The sequence below is a fragment of the Macaca nemestrina genome, chromosome 3, assembly GCF_043159975.1.
Source record: "Macaca nemestrina isolate mMacNem1 chromosome 3, mMacNem.hap1, whole genome shotgun sequence".
In the NCBI taxonomy this organism is placed as follows: Eukaryota; Metazoa; Chordata; class Mammalia; order Primates; family Cercopithecidae; genus Macaca; species Macaca nemestrina.
In genome coordinates, this window is record NC_092127.1 from 60,820,161 (window position 1) to 60,845,110 (window position 24,950).

The window sequence follows — 24,950 nt, forward strand, 5'->3', positions numbered from 1 at the left end:
TCTTCCCACTTCCAAATAATACTATAACAAATTAATTACACCCCATGAGGTAACCTCATCAAACTACTATATGCAGATCTCTCCCTCCATTCCACATTACAAATAGGTCTAAGTCCAAACTGTCCAGCCAAAAACGAAGTTTTCTGACTTCTCACAGCTTTACTCAGGCATCTGTTCTAGCAAGCCCCAAGACCCAGAGCTTGCACTGGTTGGGCCAGGCCTCTTCCCTGAACACTCCACTTTCTTTCAGTTCTCATTCTCTGCTAATGCTGCTCCTGTTGCTTCTTGCTCCCTACCTATCCTAATCCCACCTCTTTTCTGGGGCTCAGCTCAAAGTCACTAACCACTCCAACTCCAAACACTTATATTCTGTACTGCTCAGTTCAACTTTCTTCCTCTTTTAGAACTTTTTCACTTTGCTTTTCAATGCACCGTTACCTTAATAGTATCATTGAAAAAAATTACTCATGACACTTGTTAGAAATGGTAAAGCAGATTTTACTCGAGGGGGACCATGGTGGTAGGTACAGGGAACACTGCAGTGGGATCCTGCAGTGGGGGACGGAGACTGAACGCAACTCAGATCCCAACAGAGGTGGAGATCTATAACCAAAGAGCAGGGTGGGGCCAGTGGATAGAAGATTATTAAACAGAAATATCAAGGATAAGGGGTTTATGGCTAAACTAATTTGTTAGGACTATTCTTGAAGACAGGCCAGGATAAGATAGGACAGAGCGGTCAGATACCCAGGTGAAGAATTTTCTCTAAACTGATTTTAACAGGATTTTTGCTTCAACTGGATTCAACAATAATACAAAGAGAGGGCCATGGTAGTGCCCACTCACGTGGAGGACCAGAGGAGCGTGACTAAAGTTTTGGTCAAAGGAGTCTTTCTCAGTATTCAATCAACTAAAGCCTTGCATCATGACTTAAATGTTTCGTGTGTGTCTCTAAAGATTACAGCAATTTCTGGAGAACACAGATTCTCTCAACTCAAATATGAAATAAACACAGAATAGAGGGCCAGGCGCAGTGGCTCCTGCCTGTAATCCCAGCACTTTCGGAGGCTGAGGCAGGAGTATTATCTGAGGTCAGGATTTCGAGACAAGCCTGGCCAACATGGAAAAACCTCGTCTCTGCTGAAAAAACACAAAAATTAGCCAGGCGTGGTGGTGCATGGCATCTGTAGTCCCAGCTACTCAGGAGGCTGAGGCAGGAGAATCACCTGAACCGAGGAGGAGGAGGTTGCAGTGAGCTGGGCTTGCGCCACTGCACTCCAGCCTGGGCGACAAGAGTGAAACTCCGTTTCAAAAAAATAAAGACATAACAGAGAAGGGGGACCATGATGGTAGGTACAGAGAGCACTGCAATGAGACCTTGAAGTAGAGAACAGAGATTGAACCCAACTCAGCCTGGTCAGAAACAAGGCTTCTCAGGGTGGCTACAACAGATGCCCTCAGAACTCTGGATCCAGTCGACACGGCTCACCCTGACATTGTGTCTACATTTCCTCAAAACTGATGCAAAGTTATCCAGTTTTTCGGAGCCTGGAGTGTCCACTTGCCATGAGAAACATAACAGCTACAGAGACAAAAGTGCTAGTTAGTGGGCATTTGGGAGTCTGACCAAAAAGAGGAAGACTACCTAGGAAGTTAGATTAAAAACAGAACACTGCCTGGAAAGGCCACTGGCCAAAGACCCTGGCTGGACCAGTTACTTAACAATCCTCTGGTGTCTCTACTCCACTCACTGCATGAAGAGATGCACCAAGACAACTGAGCGTCTGTGGCAGCTGCTGGAGAACCATCTATCTCCTCGGGAAATGCAAACTCATGCTTTACCCACTGGCCCAAACCCCTATTTAGATTACATGCGGATCACTCTCTCCTTGGATCCCTTCTGTCATATGCGTTAAAATGCAGTACATTAGCTAACATATTAATTTGAGGAAAATTTTATCAAGGTAGATGTCAGAGATATGATGAACAAGATATGGAATGTCTGCGCTGCAGGAGCACATGGTCTACTTGGAGGAAACATCAAATAACCAGACAAGTGGCTTCAGTGCAGTAAGTGCTATAAAAGTCACCAGATTACTGCTCACATGCACACGAGACAGCAAGGCACCTGAAAACCTTGAAATTCACATTCCTCTGACTGAAACTGGGAAAAATCTGCACGCAATAGATTGAGAGGAGCGACTATCTGAAGGAACCCATCCCTAGGGTGGCTCTGGAATTTGAGTGAACAAGTTCAGTGACCTGGGCGTGGTCTTGACTGATGTGATGATTCTAAGAAAGAATGAGAACCTCATGGACAAGGAGAGAAGGACTTTTACAAAAGAATAAGAGGGTTGGGCACAGTGGCTCACACCTGTAATCCAGGCACTTGGGGAGGCCAAGGCGGGCATATCACTTGAGGCCAGGAGCTCAAGACCAGCCTAGCAACATGGTGAAACCCCGTCTCTACTAAAAACACAAAAAGTTAGCCAGGTTTTGGTGGTGTATGCCTGTTGTCCCAGCTGCTCAAGAGGCTGAGGCAGGAGAATCACTTGAACCCGGGAAGCAGAGGTTGCAGTGAGGTCGAGATCATACCACTGCACTCCAGCCTGGGCAATATAGCAAGACTGTCTCGAAAAAAGAAAAAAAAAAAAAAGAACAAGATAATTAAGAATTTGAAGATGTTTATTCAGTGCTATTCCTGGGAAACAAGGACTGATTTGAGGAAAACAAACTGTCCAGTTACTAGAATTACTTACTCTCTGTGGTGGAACAGGGCTCATTTATCAGGCCATAAACTCTATAGCTATAATAAGGATTACACCCTAGTGATTTTAACTGTCTTATGGCACATATGCAGAAAGACTGGTTTCTCTCTCAAAGTATCAATTTTATCTACTGTTTCCATTTTTATTTATTTCACTCATAAAGTTCTAGAAGGTACTCAATTAAAGACCTCTACATACTTTTATATATCACCCAATGCAATACTATGTACTAAAATAACCTACTGGATGAATGCCTTAGTTCCCGTACTGTTACCTTACGTTCAAATCCACTTTACTGAATTTGAGATGCTTTTACTTTAATATCTAATTGACCTTTAACTGGAATAACTTCTACTGTATTCATTTTTAAATTTATTGATGCTCTTCCATTCTGTCAAATAGCTAAAATCAAATACCTAAAGATACTAAAGAATGTATTTTCAGAAACCAGGTGGTCTTATGTAAAACTAAGTATTTCATGAGCTACTCCTCTTTTTTGTTTGTTTTCGTTTTTTTTTTTTTTTTTTTTTTGAGACAGAGTCTCGCTCTGTCACCTAGGCTGAAGTGCAGTGGCTCACTTCAAGCTCCGCCTCCCAGGTTCATGCCAGTTTCCTGCCTCAGCCTCCGGAGTAACTGGGACTACAGGCACCTGCCACCACACCCTGGCTAATTTTTTTTTTTTTTTTTTTTTTTTTTTTTGTATTTTTAGTAGGGACGGGGTTTCACCATGTTAGCCAGGATGGTGTCAATCTCCTGACCTCATGATCCGCCCGCCTCGGCCTCCCAAAGTGCTGGGATTACAGGCGTGGACACCACGCCCTGCCACTCCTTTCTATTTAAGTTCACATAGTTCAAATTATTTTTTAAACACTAGGTACCTAATAAATTGATTCCTAAATTACTGATGATAGAACACTCCCCCAAAAAGATACATTACATTCTTAATGGGTCACTTTTGTCTTCTATGGAATATACAGTTCTAAATACCCAAATATAATGACCTATAACTTAACAATAAAATCTGTCCACCTGTCCCTAAATGAATGTGAAGGAAACCCAGCTGGTTTCTTACCTCAGTTTTTAAAGTAAACGTTAATCTCCTAAATATCAAGTTTTCAAATTGGCAACATTATCTAATTCATATGCTCACAGAATCTAAAAATACTACTATGACTATAACTCAAACCCAGATTCTCAATTTAACTAAAGGGTTATATCCAGTCAAAAAAAAGTCATAGATTTAACTGACAAATAGCTTAAATCGTAAGCATTAATGTTTTAATCTTGTCTAAATATCTCAAGCAAAAAAAAAGTGCTCTTTATAACGTCATACATCACTTATTTAAGGAAAATGCTGGCCCAAGCTAATACAGAACCTCTGGAAAGAGGTAAACCTTACAAATATTCAGATGACAAGTTTACATTAGCAATAAATAGCCACCTCCTCCAAAAGGAAAAAATTATGATAACTGACCAGATAATAAATAACTATAATATTTACTCTTGGGAGCATTACTCATAAAACCCATGTACTATAATACATTAGTTCACTGTAAATTCTTTATAAGTTATTTTTGAACTCAGATTTAAAAATCAAGAAAGCATTTTTCAAGACTTTAAGGAATTTATAAATTTGAGTGGTTCTGAATGAATCACAAGCAGCTCTCATTTGCCAATTTATAAATAATCCAATCACAGCTTATGAGCTCTAAGACAATCTATTAAACCCCTTCCAGGACTCTGTAATTGCTGACTCAATTAAGAGTCAGCAACTGAATAAGAGCAGCTATGACAAAACATTCCTATCATTTGTACTTGGAATGTATTTTTTTAACTTCCCTTGACATGGGAGTAAATGAAATCACAACCAAACAAAAAAGGCAGTCAGTCACCATGGTCTCCAATCTTGAGCTTTTATCCCTATTTCCATCTACTCAGAATTCTTTTCTGTTACATCTAAATGCTCAGATGTGGAAAGATGCCCAAGACATATTAGGAGAGAAAAACAGGCAAACTGCAGGGAAAAAACCCAAAATACAAAGCCATTTATATATAACAGGAGGAGAGAAAATACCTACAGCAATAGATTGTATATTCACAGAACATTTCTGCAAGAACATAAATGTTCATAGTGGTTATCTCTGAGAAATGTGACCAAAGGGTTCCAAGACAGACTGAGTTGGGAACTTTTCCTTCTCTTCATGACCTTTAATATGATTTTAACTTTTCACCATGATTGTGTACTAGACTTATAATAGTAAAGATTTTTTTTTTTTTTTTTTTGAGAGACAGTCTCGCTCTGTTGCCCAGGCTGGAGTGCAGCGGTGTGATCTCTGCTCAGTGCAACCCCAGCCTCCCGGATTCAAGCGATTCTCCTGCGTCAGCTTCCCAAGTAGCTGGGACTACAGGCGCATGCCATCATGCCTAGCCAATAGTAAAGATTTCTTTCTTCCCTGCTCCTCACTATATAAAAGACCCTGGAAGCACAACTTCTTGCCCCAATGCAAAGCACCAGCCTATAACGAGCAACCATCAATAAACTATGTATATGCCACCTCTTTCCTGAGATGCAGTAGCAAAGACTTGTCTTGCTTTAAAAGAATATCTGGTGCAAAGGTGCAGAAGAAAAAAAAGAGAAAAGGTAATAATGCCATAAAATGCTATTATCCCCTATTTGCTTGATTAGGTCATCCCATACTTCAAAAGCTCAAGTTTTTGAAACAGGTAAAAACAGCCAACATTAGTAGGAGGTCACTTAAAATATACGCAATAATAATAGAAAAAAACTAACCCAGACAGGAAAATTAGGGTTTAAGCTATCTTTAAAGAACAAACACAGGCCGGGCGTGGTGGCTCATGCCTATAATCCCAGCACTTTGGGAGGCCGAGGCAGGCCAGATCACCTGAGGTCAGGAGTTCGAGACCAGCCTGGCCAACATGGTGAAACCCTGTCTCTACTACAAATTCAAAAATTAGCCGGGCCTGGTGGCGGGTGCCTGTAATCAGGTTGGTCGTCTCAAACCTAGCAGCTACTTGAGGCAGGAGAATCGCTTGAACCCGGGAGGCGGAGGTTGCAGAAAGCCGAGATCGTGCCACTGTACTCCAGCCTGGACAAAAAGAGTAAGACTCCATCTCAAAAAAAAAAAAAAAAGAATCCATTTCAACTCCTTATCCATTTCCACAGTAGTACTACTTTGGAAAAAATAAAAATAAAAAAGGCTACGTTCAAGAGGTAGCTGGCAAATACGCCATTCCTTCCACCTATGGCAGGCATGGTTGATAAATTAGGCCATTCTTTCCACACTCCCAGGCATATATCTTCAGGATCCTTCTTAATGCAGTGCTACCACCCAGAGAAATAAAGCCCATTTGCCCTATATGTCTTATTCCTGGTCTCAGTTTTCTGACAATTTATCAGGGAGAGCTAGAGTCAGATTAATCTCTTCAGAATATATAAAAATGAAATGTTTATTTTTAAAATGAAATGTTTATTTTTTAAAGCATTTCACTGAAATCAGGAGTTTGTGTTCCATTCTGCCTTGGGGGTCTCTGAACCAGGTACTAATTTCTATAATACAAACATACACACCCAAATCTTCATGTCAAACTCTAAAAGCTCTAATCATTAGACACTTTAGGAAAACCAAGTGCTTCTGAATGAACGAAGGTAAGAGTAAGCATGAGAAAGGATTCTGCAACCCATTATTCCATCCTTGGTGGAATAAGCCAATAAATGCGAAATGTCTACAGGGTAATTTTAAAAGATTTTTAAATGCTCAAACCAGATGCTCTTATACAGGATATACAAAGCAGCTTCTGCAGAAACCAGACTCAACCAGCTAATGACAATTACACTGTACACAGATTGAAATGCAGCTGTTTTTCAGGAACTTTGTTCCTTGATTATACCCGGTTGTCAGAAACTATCAGTTACCACTAACAATGTTAAGTCACCAAAAATTTTTAAAGTACTGTTTTAAAAAAAAAAAAGAGAGAGACTCCCAATGTTGTATATTTGAAGATCTAGATGACATACTTGACAAAAACAGCATTTATACAATCATCCAAGTTACATATGAAAACAAACATTTCATCACAATTGTATAAGCCTTGTTTTTTTTTTGTTTTGTTTTGTTTTTTTTGTTTTTTTTGTTGTTGTTGTTGAGACAGAGTCTCGCTCTGCCGCCCAGGCTGGAGTGCAGTGGCCGGATCTCAGCTCACTGCAAGCTCCGCCTCCCGGGTTCACGCCATTCTCCTGCCTCAGCCTCCCGAGTAGCTGGGACTATAGGCGCCCGCCACCTCGCCCGGCTAGTTTTTTTTTGTATTTTTAAAGTAGAGACGGGGTTTCACCATGTCAGCCAGGATGGTCTCGATCTCCTGACCTCATGATCCGCCCGTCTCGGACTCCCAAAGTGCTGGGATTACAGGCTTGAGCCACCGCGCCCGGCCTAAGCTTTGTTATTATGATCATGGAAACCTAAGATGGTCTCTGGTCTCAAACCTAGCAGCAAGGTCTAGAAAGCACTCTCTGAGGCTGAAGTCTCACAATGTAGACTGTGTCTACAAGAAATCTTCCCAAAAGAAACCCATAATATCATAAATAACTGCAGACCTAGAAAGGATTTCAAAAACAATGTAAAATAATTTAATCCACCATTCCTACTTTTAAAGAGGAGTACATGGAATTCTGGATGTTTATCAACTTGCACAAACACACATAAGTAGATCCAGTGCAAAGGTAGTAGCAGAACCAAAGACCAGTTCCCCAGGTGGGTGGGCAGGCCAGCCACCTCCTCCCAGATTCCTGGACCATGGGCTTCTTCCTCCTGGATGTACACTGGGATTTAAAAAGAGGTCATGTGAATGATTAAGGCCATGATATGTTATCAGGGAGCAAAAACTGAAAATGTAACCAATGAACAATAGTCTGTTAACTTGGAAACTGAAACACAAATTCATGGCAAGATGGTCACAAATGCCATTCATTTTGCCTAGTGGAACACACAAAAGGTAAAGCTGGAAGACGAATGTGTCAGCAGTTCCTTAAACACTACCACAGGAGAATGAGTTCTCCCGGAGTGGCAGGCATTAACTTCTGATTGGTGTGACACATACACCCTACTTGACATTATCTCCCTCTGTAGCAGAACCCAATCTTACAATACATACCCTCTTACACAGGGCTTCTTAGCTTGACCCCCCTGGAGGGTGTGAGAGATGACCAAGGTATTTGTTCTTACACATTTTATCCTAAAAAGGGATCTAGGATCAGAATCCCAGCTACTCTGGAAGCTAAGACAGGACAACTGCCTGAGACCAGGAGGTTGTTGAGCTGTGATCATGTCACTGCACTACAGCCTGAGCAACAGAGAGACCCTGTCCCAGAGAAGGAAAAAAAAAAAAAAAAAAAAAAAAAAAAAAAAAAAAAAAAAAAAAAAAAAAAAAAAACCTGCCATTGCACTCCGGCCTGGGCAAGAAGAGCGAAAAAACAAAAACAACCCAGAGCCCTCAGCACAGCCAACTACCTCCAAACAAACTTCTAATTTCAACTTGTATTATCAGGTTCCTAGAAGGGAGTTCAGCCACCGGCAGAAACAAACAAGTAGCTGCTGTGTCTTACTATAAATCTGGGGAGGCCAGGGAGTGATGGCCAAAGTGGGCAGAATCTTTGAGCTCAGGAGTTCGAGAACAGACAAAAAAACATAGCAAACCCCATGTCAACAAAAAATACAAAAAACTAGCCAGGCCTGGTGGGGGATGCCTGCAGTCCCAGCTACTTGGGAGGCTGAGTGGAAGGATCAAGTGAGCCCTGGAATTCACACCACTGCACTCCAGCCTGGACAACAGGGTGAGACCCTGTCTCAAATCAATCAACCAACCAACCAATCAGGGGTCAACAGCCTGTTTCTGTATGGTTTTTAAGCTAAGAGTGATTTTCACATATTTAAATGGTTGAGGGTAGACAGCCAAAGAACATTTCATGACATATGAAGTTTATAAAAATTTTACATTTCTATATCCATAAATATCACGGTCACATTCATTTTGCCCATGGTTGCTCTGGCACAGCTGCAGACTTGTGACAGACCGTATGACCCACAAAACCTAAAATATTGACTACCTGGCTCTTTACAGAGAAAGTCAACTGATCTCTCCTATAAATCAACAGATCAGTAGTATGATGTTTATAAACCACCATTATGTGTGTTTAGTTCAATGTGAATCAATTACCAGCTGCTGGACAAGCACCCGAAAGCTTACAAAATTAAGGATCAGACACAATCACTCCTTAAGAAATCCCTAACTATGGCCTGGCACGGTGGCTCACGCTTCTAATCCCAGCACTTGGGGAGGCTGAGGAGGGTGCATCACCTGAGGTCAAGAGTTCGAGAGCAGCCTGGCCAACGTGGTGAAACCCCATCTCTACTAAAAATATATAAATTAGCTGGGCGTGGTGGCACGCGCCTGAATCCCAGCTACTCGGGAGGCTGAGGCAGGAGAACTGCTTGAACCCAGGAGACAGAGGTTGCAGTGAGCCCAGATTGTGCCACTACACTCCACCCTGGGTGACAGAGCGAGACTCTATCTCAAAAAAATAAAAAAAAAAAATTCCCCCCTACTTAGAGCAGGCAATAATCAAAAGGAGGGCATTGAGGGGACCTCTAAGCAACTTAAATAAAGGCCACAGTAAAACCTGTGGGTTTTTCTCAAAAGAAAACCCCTGAGGCTTCTACTTGGGGCTAGTGTACACAAGTTTTAAAAACTTCTAACAAGCTTCTTACTTTTCAAGTTAATGACCAATAAGCAGAAAAATCACTGTTCTCAACAGACATTTTAATTACAATACATGGTAACAGTGGCAGTAAAAGGATCACAGAGAAATCATAAAAAGTCGTCACCAGAATTTAAACACTTAAACTAGAATCCAAGGATGTGCTTAAGGGAACACTCATGTTTTCTGGGGGAGAGAATCCATGGCTTTCAGTTTCAAGTGTCCCCAACTTAAAAAGTTACAAATCACCAACACACAGCCTCTGTATGTTAAGTGCATCATTACATTTCCACACAGAAATAACTGATGCTCATAAAGATGACAGAGTAATCAATAAAAATTTTAAATTGCATTTAGTGTACTTTGTGCTAAACTAAAGCAAGTCATGACGTTCAACCTCAAGCAACTTGCTAATAACATTGCTATTTCTTGTTCCTTACCCTAGTGTAAGTGAAAAAAAAAAAAGAAAAAAAGATTATTTTATTCCTCAGTGTGGACCCACACCACTGAACTCTTCCGTTAAAGTAAGTGCTTATAAACTCTCATGGAAGATGCCATGAATTCTCAAATTAATAAAATCTCCTGCACAGGAGACACTAAATGATCAATAGTTTAAAATACTACCACCAGCCACACTGGTGCACACCTGTAATCCCAGCCACTCAGGAGGCCAGGGTGGGAGGACTCAGTTCAGGAGTTCAAGACGAGCCTGGGCAACCTGAGCAACACAGTGAAACCTCATCTTTCTAACAAAAAATATAGATAGGCCGGGCGCGGTGGCTCACGCCTGTAATCCCAGCACTTTGGGAGGCCGAGGCGGGCGGATCACAAGGTCAGGAGATCGAGACCACAGTGAAATCCCGTCTCTACTAAAAATACAAAAAATTAGCCGGGCGCGGTTGCCGGCGCCTGTAGTCCCAGCTACTCGGGAGGCTGAGGCAGGAGAATGGTGGGAACCCGGGAGGCGGAGCTTGCAGTGAGCTGAGATCGCGCCACTGCCCTCCAGCCAAGGGGACAGAGTGAGACTCCGTCTCAAAAAAAAAAAAAAAAAAAAAAAATATATATATATATATAGAGAGAGAGAGAGAGAGAGAGAGAGACAGACAGACAGACGCAAATTGTGAGCACTTTCGAATAGAAAACTGGCCAGGCACACTGGTCACGCCTGTAATCTCAGCACTTTGGGAGGCTGAGATAGGTGGATCACTTGAGGTGGGGAGTTCGAGATCAGCCTGGCCAACATGGTGAAACCCCGTCTCTACTAAAAATACAAAAATTAGCCAGGCACGGTGGCATGCGCCTGTGATCCCAGCTACTCCGGAGGCTGACTCATGAGAATCACTTGAACCCACTGCAGTGAGCCGAGATCCCACCACTGCACTCCACCCTGGGTGACAGAGTGAGAACCTGTCTCAAAAAAAAAAAAGAGAGAGAGAAAACTGTAGTTTACTTCCCTCAGCAAATAAGTCCAAAAGAATCTAAGGTTTTAAAAATTAACTTTCTTCGGCCGGGCATGGTGGCTCACACCTGTAATCCCAGCACTTTGGAAGGCCGAGGCGGGTGGATCACACGGTCAGGAGATCAAGACCACGGTGAAACCCAGTCTCTACTAAAAAATACAAAAAATTAGCCAGGCGCGGTGGCGGGTGCCTGTAGTCCCAGCTACACAGGAGGCTGAGGCAGGAGAATGGTGTGAACCCGGGAGGCGGAGCTTGCAGTGAGCCAAGACTGCAGGACCGCACTCCAGCCTGGGCAACAGAGAAAGACTCCTCTCAAAAAAAAAAAAAAAAAATTAACTTTCTTCAATTGCTCTCTATCACATTATGTCTCACCTCTACCCGAAGAACCAAAGGCAAAAAGTAAATACTGAATTTGTTTTAGAGTAACCAAAATTTGGTCACTGAACATTTATTGTGTGCACATCGTATACTATGGATCTAGGAGATTAAACGTAAAAACACATGGCCCCTTTCCTAATGATAAAGGCTTTCCATTCCAAGTCTGGTAATCTTTATGTTTGTGCTTCGAGGTGAGGAAAGGATCCTTAATAAATCATTCAAGTCCTGCGCTAGGAAAGGTCCCATTATAACCAAAGCTTAGCATCAGTTTCTTCCATTCTATTCCATGACACCCAGCCTTAAACTTACAAATTGTTACTCCTATGTGTAATTTAAAAAGGCCCTCCGGCAGGGCGCGGTGGCTCAAGCCTGTAATCCCAGCATTTTGGGAGGACGAGGCGGGCGGATCACAAGGTCAGGACATCGAGACCATCTTGGCTAACAAGGTGAAACCCCGTCTCTACTAAAAATACAAAAAATTAGCCAGGTGTGGTGGTGGGTGCCTGTAGTCCCAGCTACTCGGGAGGCTGAGGCAGGAGAATGGTGTAAACCCGGGAGGCGGCGCTTGCAGTGAGCTGAGATAGCGCCACAGGCGGCGCTTGCAGTGAGCTGAGATAGCGCCACTGCACTCCAGCCTGGATGACAGAGCAAGACACTGTTTCAAAAAAAAAAAAAAAAATAGGCCCTCCAAGGTCATTTTCTTGCATTTATTAGGAGCGCAGAGTAACTTGCTTCATCAGGGCTACGAACTGCAAAAAAAGAAAAAATCAAAATAATGCATACACGCTCATGATCACAAACCGAAGTTTTCATATGAGAAATACACTAGGCAAAGGACAATAGACTCAATTAAATCTCAACTTTCTGAGATATTACATTCCACAAAGATAAAAAGAACAAACATAGTAATTGTCCAGATTGTAAACACACGGTCATATAAAGTGCTGTAAGGACTTGAAAATGGAGATAACAGATTTAAGACTTTTAAGGAAACAACTTACCTGTCTCAGGAATTAAAATACTTTCCTAATTAAGATTGCTGATACCTTCTAAGAAACCAGAAACTCCAAGCAAACCCACCCTTCATGTTTTAAAAAAAAAAAAAAAAAAAGGTATTGTTGAATATGGTGCCAATTCTCGTACAAATTAAAGGCTTGTACAAGAGAGGAAATAAGTTTAAACGTGACGTAACTTTCACTGTTTTAACAATCAAGCTAAACCTCTTAATGCCAACCCAAATAAAAAGCAAGGTGTGTTTGCTAATATGTCATATTTCCCTCCACAAGATATCTGTTTAATAAACCTCATGGGAAAACCAGTTTTATAATACAAAGTCTGACAGACCATTAACTGTAATGCTGTAACAGGTGCCCCATAATACTAAATGACAGGGAAGAGCTTCACAAACAAGAAAGTAAAGAAGCAAGCAGAACTGTGACAGATTCCTGTGCCTCCTCTTCACTCTGACCAAACCCTAAAGAGACAGGATGTAATCCGTGTTTGATATCTTGATGTTTACTGTTCCAACTACCTCAGTACTGAAACACAAACATCTGAGAAATCTTTTTCCAACAAGTCTGTGGAAAATAACATCAAGTAAGCAAATTTCCTTATTTTTCTAACAGATGATCTCCAAATCTAAGATTTCCAAATTACAATAAATACCGTTTTGACTTCCTGCTTTTTTAAAATCCAGGCAACTTTATTCCCAAAGGTTTGCCTCCTCAGTGTCAGATATTCTGTCAAAAAGTTACTTAAGGGAATCGACTTAAGGCAAACAACCAAATGCAATAAATGGTCCTTTATTAAGCAGTGGTTTAGACAAAGCTTCTCTATTACATTCTGGGGCTAAATGGGGAAATCTGGACACATCACAGTAATAGATGATATTAAAACTAACCAAGCTAGCTGACAGGAAAAAAAAAGGTCCTCACAGTGGGGTGCGGTGGCTCACACCTGTAATCCCAGCACTTTGGGAGGCTGAGGCGGGTGGATCACCTAAGGTCAGGAGTTGCAAACCAGCCTGGCAAACATGGTGAAATCCTGTCTCTACTAAAAATACAAAAAATTAGCTGGGCGTGGTAGCAGGAGCTTGTAATCTCAGCTACTCAGGAGGCTGAGGCAGGAGAATCGCTGGAACCTGGGAGGCACAGGTTGCAGTGACCCGAGATCGCACCATTGCACTCCAGCCTGGGCAACAAGGGTGAATCTTCGCCTCAAAAAAAAAAAAAAAAAAGTCCTTACAGATGGTATGTACATGTATCTCCTTTTTATTAAAACACACATGTATATATAAAGAAAAAATTATCTGAAAAGTAATACAGTAGTCATCTATGGATAGTAGCAATTTTTTATATTTGTTTCCTTGTATTTTCTAATTTTCAAAAACGTACATGTAACACTACTTGTGTAATAACTTTTTAATTAACAGCTCCTTAAAGTCAAAAATCAGTATCGATCACGTGCAATGTGAGATGCAATGGAAATCTGCTTTTACTCTCACCTAGTCCTCCAAGTTCGCTTTTTAGGTCATCTTTCTTCCCCAACCCCCTAGGCTAAGCAACAAAACACATTCCTTAAACTCCAATATGTTTTCTCCCTCTAGTTTTACCCAGACACACTTATTTTTCATTGTTGTCACTGTATAGCTACTCTTTCAACCTTGATAACTAATATAAGTAAAGCACTGGTTTACAGGCAGAAGAAAACCGGTCAAGTGAAGCGGGGAGAACTAAGAAGGTGTGTTTTGTTTCCTTTTAAATGAACACATATGTTAAAGTACATGTGCAACCAACCCAACTTTTACTAGAAAGCAGTCTGTAATCTTAAAGATAGAATCAAGTTCAAGTTCTACCTTACTTTCAGACACTCCCATTATCTCCGCTAAATAGGGACGAAAGGAAATAGGAGGAAACCTAACACTTAAACAGCTTAAAATTACATTTATTCTACACATTAAAATGAAAACGCCAAGTAAAAGACACTTACAAAAGTATGCAAACTTTGAGGAAGACAGCAAAATACCAAGAAGAAAGCCATCTGATTTAAAAGTGACCGTAAGTAAATGAGACTAAGATCTTTGGGACAAAAGGACAATAAAAATTCTGGGTTGCATGTACTTGCTAGAGTGTTACTCACAGAACATCCCATTTAACTCCTCCCACATATGTTGCCCACCTACAACAAATTACTACATCAAAAGTGTTGAGTCAATGTAAGTATGGGCATAATGAATGCTTCCTTTCTCCACCTATAAATGATTAAATCTTGATCAGTTGTGATTTGATCAAAATGCCACTTACTATAAAATCTCTAACCACTGGTGAGTCACTACCTAAATCAGCTTTCAGGGAAATAATTTCTATCTTAAAACTAGTTCATTAGCTTTGAAAGGTATTAGCCTTGAGCTACAAGTAGCAAGAGAGCCATGGCGGGTATTATAAAAAGGAAAAATAGTTCACCTAATAAAAACCTTTGGGAAAAGAACCCCCTAAGCATTCCCATTAATGGAAACCTCAGATCCTCTTCTACTTTCCTAAAAACGTAGCTGTCTTAGGTCATTCACTGCAGCTGTCATTTTACAAAAGAAAATTTAAATTCCCTCTTGGCCGGGGCAAATAGAGGGCGACAGCCCCTTGCCCCGGCCGAGGCTAGGCAGGGCGCCGGCCTTCTCGTTACTAGAAGGCAAGCTAAAGCTCCTTTTAAACGGTCTCCGGAAGACGACGCATTCCTAACGGGTTTCGAAGGCATGTTTAAATCGCCCGCTTTTTTGTTTGCTCTCAGCATTCACCGGCGCCGGGACTGAGGCCGCCCCCGCCCGCTTGGGGTGGGAAACCTGGGGCCAGCACTGCCTGGGGCGGCGGGGGGGAGACCGGGGGCGGGGTGAGACCCGGGACGCGCCGAGCCGGGGTTGAGGACTCGAGGATGAAGAGCTCCCGTGGGAGGGTGGCGGAGTGCGGGGGGAGGTGAGAAGGCTGAGGATCCCAGCAAGGGGGGGCACCCCGGGGTTGGGGGGGAACTGGGACGCCGCCCCGCAGCGGCGAACACTCCGCGCGGCTCCCGCCGCCCGCCAGGGAATACGCAGGGCCGCGGCTCCGCGCGGCGCCGCCCCCTCCCTCTCTCCCAATCCTCCTCCTCCTCCTCCTCCCGAGGCGACAGAAACAACAGCGCGGGAGGAGGGGAAAGTAACTCCCGGCACCTCCGCCGGAATTAGCCCCGGTGCAGTGATGACACCTTCTCGTGGCGCAACCAAGCCCCGCTCCCTCCGCAGCGGCGTCCCCGCCGCCGCCGCCCTCTCCATTTGAAAGTGGCCACCCCCCGCCACCGCAGCTCCTCCCGCCCCGCCGCCGCCAGCTGCACCAATCCGCTCGGCCCCAGTTGCAAATCAAACGCTCCCTCGCGTCCAGAAACCACTTGCGCCGCTGGAAACGGCCGCGCCGTCCCCCTCCCCGAGTCCCTCCGGGGCGGCACCTTCGGTCTGGGGCGGGTGCGCCGGCCAGAAACGGTTTTAAGATGGGAGCGGCGGCGGCGGCGGCGGCGAGAAGCTCCGAGCGGGCTCGGCTCCCGCTCCCGCTCCCGCCCCCAGACAGTTCTGGAAACTGTGTATCACCTCTGTCACAGGAAGCCATCCGGCGAGGAAGGCGGCGCGGAACCAACAAACAAACGCCTGCGGCCGCCCGCCGGAACCGGCGCGGGGACCGCGTCGGGCTTAGGGCCGTTCCCGGGGCGGGGGCGCGGCGGCCACCCCCGCGCCGCGGGCTTTGTGCGGGGCGGGTGCGGCGGGCCGGGCGTCCCCGCCCCCGCAATCCCCCACCCCGGCCCGGGCGGCGCAGCTGGGACCGTTAGGTGACGCTCCGGCAGCGACGGAGAAGCAGCGCCTCGGCCGCCGCCCGCCCCCATTTCCACACTGGGCCGCCTCTCCTCAAACGCCAGAGGCGGGCTACAAAAGTTGGCCCCGGGGCCACCCAGCACCTGCCCACGTGCCGCGGAGGCTCGCTCCCGGGTCTTCCCCGGTTCCCTCCCCCCGCCGCCCTCCGCCGCTAGGTCACCTATTACCGGTGGGAGGGGAGAGAGGCTGCTATTTAAACGCCCGCGGAAGTTGAGGCACCCCCACTGGCGGGTGCCGTGCACCTGCCTCCCGCCGCCGCGCTCCGCCACTTTGAGCAGCAGCCGCGTCCTCAGCCCCGCCTCCTGCCCGAAGGCGGGCGGGGGGGAGCGGGAAGGAGGTGGAAGGGATCGAATTTCTCCAGCAAATGGGACCGTTCCGACAGGATTCGGTTCCCCGGTCAACATTCCACATTCCATCCCTCTCCCGCATTTGCAAGCCAATGCCGAGCAACCCGGAAAGCCTGCTGGCTACCGAACAACAGCCCCCAACTCGCAAACACAGACTCACAGGCACAAGACACGTGCACTGAAGGGCTCTGCAACTTGCAGTCCCGGGGTACACACTACACGTTCATTTAAGGAAGCAAGGAGACCAAGAGACCCCACCCCCACAATTTGCAGATGGTGCCAAAGGTTGCAATTTGCAATCCCCTTTAAGTTCATGATTAATCGGTACTTTGCTCTACCAACCGCCAACCCCTACCCCATTTCATCGATGAAGGGGTTTTACACTTTACAAGCAGTCGCGCTGTAAGTAAAAGATCTGACCACTGGAAGCCCAATTGGGAAGAATTGCCAAGCTGTCCCTCCACCCCCGCCCCCCACCCCCCTCTCACTGCCCTTGAATTGATGCAATGAATATTTTGGACATGTGGCGACGCGGTGACAAGAGCCAGGGCTGCGGCCACCACACACAAATGTACCTACACACACCTATGTTTGGACAAATACAGTCCCACCACACACACGGTCTCACACACTCTGGATTCATATATGTACGCGAACCTGCGTTCTGCCATTGCCATCTGTCTACCAAGTTGCTACTATGCTTTCCACTTTCATGCAGCCGAATGCACTTTGGCTTTCTATTAAAAAAAAAAAAAAAAAAACCTATAAACTAAAAGCAACTTAAACTGGGCTTCTGCTCCTAAACGCGTTTAATTGATGATTCACCTGAAAACCGCATGTTCTTCGCAAATCCAAAAGAAGAAATAGCTCTAAGTCTTCAGCCCCCCAAATTTGAAAAAAAAAAAATCATAATAAAACTTACTGATCCAACATAGATCAATTCTCAGGATCCAAAAATCATCCTCTCCTCCTCCTCCTCTGGCCCCCGCCCCGGCAATGCCCAAGTTACTGGTGGGATAGTAACGCTGCGCTCAGCGGCTGCCTCCCTCCCTCCTAGCTACATATCGAGAACCCAATCTTTTGGCGCCATATTAATGACGTACTATATTATTTCCACTAGGCAGCGACCTTCGGCATTAAATTACTCCCGAGAACTCCCGAGCAAAGCAACAAAACCATCAAATATGGCTGAGCCTCTCGGCTCGTCCTGCAGCCGCCGCCGCCGCCGCCGCCGCCGCCGTCGCCGCCGCGGGACCGGGACGCGCACACGGACCCACGCGCGGACACACGCGCGGCGAGCCCACCCCGCGCGCCCCCCGCGGCCCGCGCGCGTACCTGCTGCGGAGGGGTTCGGCCGAGGCGCTGGGCTGGGCGCCGCTCGCTCGCTCGGAGCTGCATGAGTTCGGGCCGCGGCGGGCGAGCAGGCGGGGAGCCGGGCGGGCCCGTGCTCTAGCCGGCGCGCACACACCCGGCACTCGCGCACGGAGGCACTCTCGGTCTGGTTTGGCTTGTTATGGAGGAAGGACTGTGTGAATCAAACTCATTTCTGGGTCACTGCTGCCACAGGGGGGAGCACTTTAATCCCTTGCCAAAACGAGAGGGTGGGGACAGGAGGGCGGAGGGAGCATGCGGGGAGCCCGCGACTTGGGGGGCTCGGTCCCTCGTTAACTCTTCGCAGCCCTCGCCGCAGCCGGCTCGGCCTGCGCCAGTCGGGGCTCGCAAAGAACGGCACTGTTTAGCTCTTAAAAGTCTCTTTCCTTACTTCACCCACCTTGTGAGCCTAGAAATTCTTGAGGTGTCTCCAAGCAGGGAAGTGGGTTTTTAAATTAGCCCCTTCAAACTGCTGCCCCAATTTCAACTCTTGTCTGACATCTAGAAATGGATTCTTTCAAAATAGTTTAAAATTTTATGTAGATTAAAATGTGGCTATTGAGATGTGTCATTTGGGTGAAAGGTTTTATTTTTAGGCTGAGTGGCAAAAGAGTTGTTTGTAGTAACAGTTTTAGGGAGTTGCACATTAGGATGACATTTTTTAATATAGATAATCCAATTCTGAATAACATCTTTACCTAAATTTGTATGGAAGTGATCATTGCAAATGAGCATTAATCCATTAGAAGATATTATTTATAAATTGACACCACTTTATGTTACACATTACTGCAGAATTGGACATCTTCTCCCAAATAAGAGCAGTGAGCCTAATGCTAAAACTAGAATTACAAGCTAGTATCAGATCAGTCATCAGAGATTCATTTGGGGGGTATTAATGTGTTAAAAATGAGTGGTTACTGATTTTATGCAGAAGACAAACTTGCTTTTTCATATGGAGGGCAACATACTTCTTTCATGGATTCGCCTAGGGAAATAGAGGGGTATATGACATTCAGCTTGAAAAGGAAAAAAGTACGGATTAGAAACCCCCATTCAGGCCGGGCGCGGTGGCTCACGCCTGTAGTCCCAACACTTTGGGAGGTCGTGGCAGGCAGATCACCTGAGGTCGGGAGTTCGAGAGCAGCCTGACCAACATGAAGAAACCCTGTCTCTACTAAAAAATACAAAATTAGCCAGGCGTGGTGGTACGTGCCTGTAATCCCAACTGCTAGGGAGGCTGAGGCAGGAGAATCGCTTGAACCCAAGAGGTGGAGGTTGTGATGAGCCCATATCGCTCCATTGCACTCCAGCCTGGGCAACAAGAGCGAAACTCCGTCTCAAAAAAAAAAAAAAAAACTCCCATTCAGTAAATAGGAACAGTGATCACTAATTACCAAACTAAGTATCGAACCCAAAAGGCATATGTATCCACAGGAAGAACCTTTCTGAATATATCAGGTTTGATTTCACATAATCCCACACCAGCCCATCCACCCACATTCAGACCCACATCCAAAACATTATAATCTGATAAATGCGACAAAACAAAACTAATTGAGCCTTTCAGTTATTTTTCAGAAAACAAAGTAAGCCAGTGGAAATCCTAAGTAGTGTATGTGTCCTCTCCTGTTTCACTAATGAAGAATAGAAAGAGTCCCTGCCAGTCCTATTCATGTGTTCACTTAATCCTGTTCAAAGCGATCACACATGTAAAGCACTGTGTTAACTATCATTATTACTATTCTTAGTATTGCACTTCAGTTATTGCTATTTTCATTGGTTCGCCTTGCACATACTCTCTGTAGAAGTTAAAGTACACAGGCTTTGTAGCCAGACATGGTTGGATCTGGCTCTCTCAGTTACCACTTTGTGTGCCTGTGGGATAAAAGAACTTTATCTGAGCCTCAGTTTCTTTCCTGGTAATAAAATGAAGTTAACAGCTGGCCCCTAACCTGAAGGGTTGTTAAGAGGAAACAGGCAACCTCATAACAGTTCAGGAGTAGAGGCCCTGGCAATAGGAGGTTGTCCATTCCCTCGGCCACCACTGGTCTCTTTCTTGGTTTTCTCTCCATCAAAAATTGCAACTTTTCTAAATTCCAAACAGCATTACTTCACGCATTTGTCTGAAGAAAATTTTTAACTCACATTTGCTGCTTACTCTTTTACTTGCTTTTTCTATCAAAAACATTAGGCACCAACAAAAGTATTGAATAAAATGAATGACAAAAACAAAGGGATAAAATGGCACACAAACTTCACACACTGACACACTGAACAGGACTGAAGGTGCCATGTACAGAGTCTCAATTATGCCATGACTTCAGAATACTCATCGACTGAGATAGTGCTATGTGCTATAAATAGCCCCGGACAAGAAGTCAGGAGACGCCCACCAACTCCGAATATGACTCTCTGGGCTTTAGTTTCCCCACTGAGATGACAGGAAAAATAATGTCTAAGTCCCCTTTCTCTTTAACATTCAGTCATTTCTGATTTTCTTACCAAACTTAGAAACGTGATGATTATTTGAAGAAATGGCGGACAACTTGAATCCATAAGGAACATGTAAAAATATTTTGTCATCAATGATCAGCAGTTGGCATTTCTTAAATAATAGGTGTTTCTTGCCATCAGACCACAAAGGAAACTCCTATACAACCTATTTCTAAAATGGGAAAGGCAATGATATGGTTTGCCTTGCGGCAGCACAGATAATACAGCCTAGAATAAGAAGTACTAAGCTGGCAATTAGGAAAACGAGTTTCTGATTCCACTCTGTCACTTACTGTCTTACCTTGCCAAATCATTCAGGATCATCATATCCTAGTCTCTGGAATAGTTCTTTTAATTCACACCTTATTATCAGAGATGAAAAGATATTCAACAAAATAGCTACAAGGTACTCAGTGTAATAGAAATATCAAGATTCTAGTCTTTCCTGATCCCATCAATGTTCGTGGTGATAATTACAATTCTATATATCCTGTACATTCTGCTGTAGTCATATACAGTTTAATTATTTTCTTCCATAATAATGGATTTTTATGAAATAAAAATTTGGATATTTATACTCACATTCCTGATTTTGAAACCAGACTTGATTAAATCTCTGAATGTTTACTTAGTCATTTCATTTCATCTACTTCTCTGTAGGTAAAGAATTATAAGGCCTTGCTTGATAAGACACTCAGAATTGTTCCTATTTGAAATGAAGGGATGCATACACTAAAGCCCTGTATTATCTCATTCCTTTAGGGAAATGAGCAAGAAATTCTTACTGGCAGATACAACTGTCAGTTGGTATACATTCCGACGAGATAATTTTTTTTTTTTTTCAAGATCGGGGTCTCGCTCTGTCACCCAGGCTGGATTTCAGTGGTCCCAACATGACTCACTGCAGCCTCCATCTCCAGGGTTCAAGCAATCCCCCCACCTCAGCCTCCAAAGTAGCTGGGACCACAGGCACAAACCACCACACCTGACTAATTTTTCATATTTCTTGTAGAGACAGGATTTCACCATGTTTCCCAGACTGGTCTCAAACTCCTGAACTCAAGCAATCTGCCCTCCTCACTCTCCCAAAGGGCTGGGATAATGGGCATAAACCACTGCGCCTGGACCCAGAGAGAAGAATTTTTTTTTTTTTTAAATTGTAAAGGGCTATCCTGGATAAAATGGGTTGCATCCTAAAAGTTTATTTGCATGTACTTTAATTTTTTGGAATTTTGTGCCAAAAATAAGTCTTGTTACTAAAGAGGGCTTAGATTGTCGTTTTTAAAAGTAATTCTAATAACTAAATGATAGAAAGTAACTTTTTCTTTTTCGGCCGGGCATGGTGGCTCACGCCTATGATCCCAGCACTTTGGGAGGCAAAGGCGGGTGGATCACTCGAGGTCGGGAGTTTGAGACCAGTCTGATCAACGTGGTGAAAACCCATCTCTACTAAATATAAAAATTGGCCAGGCACAGTGGCTCATGCCTGTAATCCCAGCACTTTGGGAGGCTGAGGTAGGCAGATCACAAGGTCAGGCGTTCAAGATCAGCCTGGCCAACATGGTAAAACCCTATCTCTACTAAAAATACAAAAATTAGCTGGGCATGGTGGCACGTGTCTGTAATCCCAGCTACTCAGTAAGCTGAGGCAGAAGAATTGCTTGAACCCGGGAGGTGGAGTTTGCAGTGAACTGAGACCTCACCACTGCCCTCCAGCCTGGGCAACAGACCGAGACTCCATCTCAAAAAAAAAAGAAAAAGAAAGAAATTACCCAGACATGGTGGTGCACGCCTGTAATCCCAGCTACTTGGGAAGCTGAGGCAAGAGAATTGCTTGAACCCGGGAGGCAGAGGTTGCAGTGAGCCGAGATTGTGCCATTGCACTGCAGCCTGGGCAACAGGAGAAAACTCCATCTCAAAATAATGATAATAATAACTTTTTATTAACTTTTTTGAGTAATATTGTATGAGGGAGGAATGTAGTTCAAAGAGGAATAAGTACATATAATTCTTTTTTTTTTTTTTTAACACCCCTTGTCCTAATGCATGGTACATATAATTCTAAACAAGAAAAGTCGAGAGCCACAGTCAACACCTATCTGAACTCTGTGACACAGGAGATGTAGGGTAAGAGATTAGGACTAGAATTCCCTGTCTGACCTGTCGATGAGGTCGCCAGTCCTCAGCAACATTTTAGCTCCTCCAGGTAAGTCATTACAACCTCCAAATATATGGAATGATTGTTTCTTGTTGGTGTCAGTACCAACTAAATTATTTTTTTCTTGAGATTCTTTCTTGCCCTTCTTTTTGTTTTCCTTTGCTTGTTTTTCATTTTGGTTATTTTAATTCTGTTGATTTCCATACTTTTAGTGAAAGTAAAGATGTCAACGAGAAATAAGTATGAAATGGGATAAGAGGAGATAATTCCACCAGATGGAAATGACCAAAGCTGAGGAGGTTCAAAATAAGTGAAGCTCTTCCCTAATCATGAAAGGAATACATGATAATGAAATTTTGAAAATTTAGAAAAATGAAGTAATAAAACTCAACCATATGGATAACTATTATAAACAATGTCTTTTTTTGGTCTTTTTTCTATGCATTTTTCATAAAATTGGAATGATGCCACACATTCCATTTTACATCCTTCCTTTTCACTTACATCTTTCAATTTTCCATTGGGTATTAAATACTTTTATGCAATATTTATGCATTTCAGGTCTTTGACCCCCTCCATGTTATACCTTCCTCCACAGGTTACTTTGGCTATGCATACTCATAGCTACTCTCCCTGGACCTTGTCAACTGTTGGAAATTTCTGCCATCTTTATTATCAAACTCAAAGATCTCCCACTTTGACCACTACCTTTCAGATTTCCAAAGTCTATACATCCCACCCTACCCTTCTTTTTATCTGAAAGTCCTCTAATCTACCCCTCCAGCCTTCTCTTCTTACCAACAACAGAATAGATGTAACTCATAAGGTCTCTAATCATCAGCAGCAGCACCTGAGAACTTATCAGAACTGCATTATTTCCAGCCCCATCTCAGACCTACTGAAGCAGAAAGTGGGATCCGACAATCTGTGTTTTAACAACCCTTCCTGGTAGTTCTGATCCGCACTCAATCAGAAAAACACTTATGTAGGTCTCAGTCCCATCCACCACCTCTAACCAACTGTTTTCTGAACTTTCTTGTCTAATGTTTCTTCATTCCTCAGACAAATGTATTAAGCAATTAGTATGTCCCAGGGACAGGGCTGGCTAGGCACTGGAAACAAGGTAAAACAGGTAAGTAGGCCTATTCTCTGTCCACAGGCCAGTAGAAAATATTAAAAAGTGATTACAATAAACTCCAGGGTTTGGGGAAGGCATATAGCATGCACCTGATCTGCGTGGTGGGAAGAGGGTGGTCAGAGAAGACATCGGTCTAAGAATAAGTGACACTAAAGCTGAAACCTGAAGGCATCAACCAGGTGAGGAGGAGGATGGGGGCCAAATGCTGACTTTTTACAAGCCCTTTGGCTTCAGGGTAGAGAACTGGATGGGTTGGGAGGGTGGCGAGTTTGGGGACTGGAGAGAGTAGAGCTCGTTAGGAGGCTAGGTGACAGTTGAAAGCAGGTTGGACTGTCGTCGTTGATTGTGGAGTGCAGACAGGCAAACAAACCACCCTGCGATGAAGGCATCGTTAACACTCTCAGCTCCTCAGAGGCCTCCAGCTCCCCCAGTTCTGGAGCTGCTCCTCTAAGGGGTACCTGGGGGATGTCTCTGGGGTTTACAGAGTCCCTGGGGCATGTCAGGAGGGTGTCCACAAGGCAGAGGCAGTGTTTTGGGCAGAAAGCAACATGTAGCGGAATCAAGCAAAGCTCCTGATGGGCAGTGAGTAGGTGGAAGCCCTGGTACAGTGGGATCCAAGTCCCCGCCCAGCACCCAGAGCCGAGGCTCAAGCAGCACGGCTGAGCAGAGGAGGTGTCCCTGATGGTGCCTGGGGAGGACTAGGGCCCCTCATAGGGTTTCTTCTCCAACCCCTTTCTTCCGAAAGGCCTGGATCAGATCCCAGGCCTCCCTAGCATGCTGGGGTCACCACCCCGTAGTTTCTTTATCCCTCCACCTGAAAGCTTCATTTTTCCCCACTTTCTTCCACAATGCACCTTAATGGCCCATTATAACCTGAGCCCAAATCATTAGCAAATGAAAAACCGGGTTCACTTTTCTCTAAGGCAGAGCTGGCTTGGTGGGGAGGGGCGAGAGGAAGCAGGGAGGGAGGTAGTCTCCCACTCGTTTAGTTCTAATGTTAATGAAGCAAAAAAAGGAGGTAAAGCAGCTAAGTTTCTGTGTTAAAACTGCTTGAAAATTCACTTTTGCGTGTGTGTGTGTGTGCATGTCGGGGGGAGTGTGTGTGTGTTTCTGCCATGAAACATATTTAAATGTAGACAAGACTTTATGGGTTAGATGTCAGAGATGAAGGAGA

The 24,950-nt window shown here is 44.3% G+C and overlaps 1 protein-coding gene across 8 annotated transcripts in view; it reads right to left on the bottom strand.

Moving 5' to 3' along the window:
* The window catches only part of LOC105486086 (jade family PHD finger 1), a 68,909-nt gene extending 50,776 nt beyond the window's left edge, over positions 1 to 18,133 (bottom strand). Inside the window, exon 1 of one of the 8 annotated variants that reach the window (XM_011748761.2) lies at positions 17,949 to 18,133. Coding sequence is in view for 1 of the 8 variants with exons in the window: in XM_011748760.3 (XP_011747062.1) it covers positions 15,988 to 16,006 (19 nt within the window). In the remaining 7 variants the exon portion in view is untranslated. The other 7 variants (XM_011748762.2, XM_011748764.3, XM_011748763.2 and 4 more) reach the window with 7 other exon arrangements.
* Between the last annotated feature and the right edge of the window lie 6,817 nt (positions 18,134 to 24,950).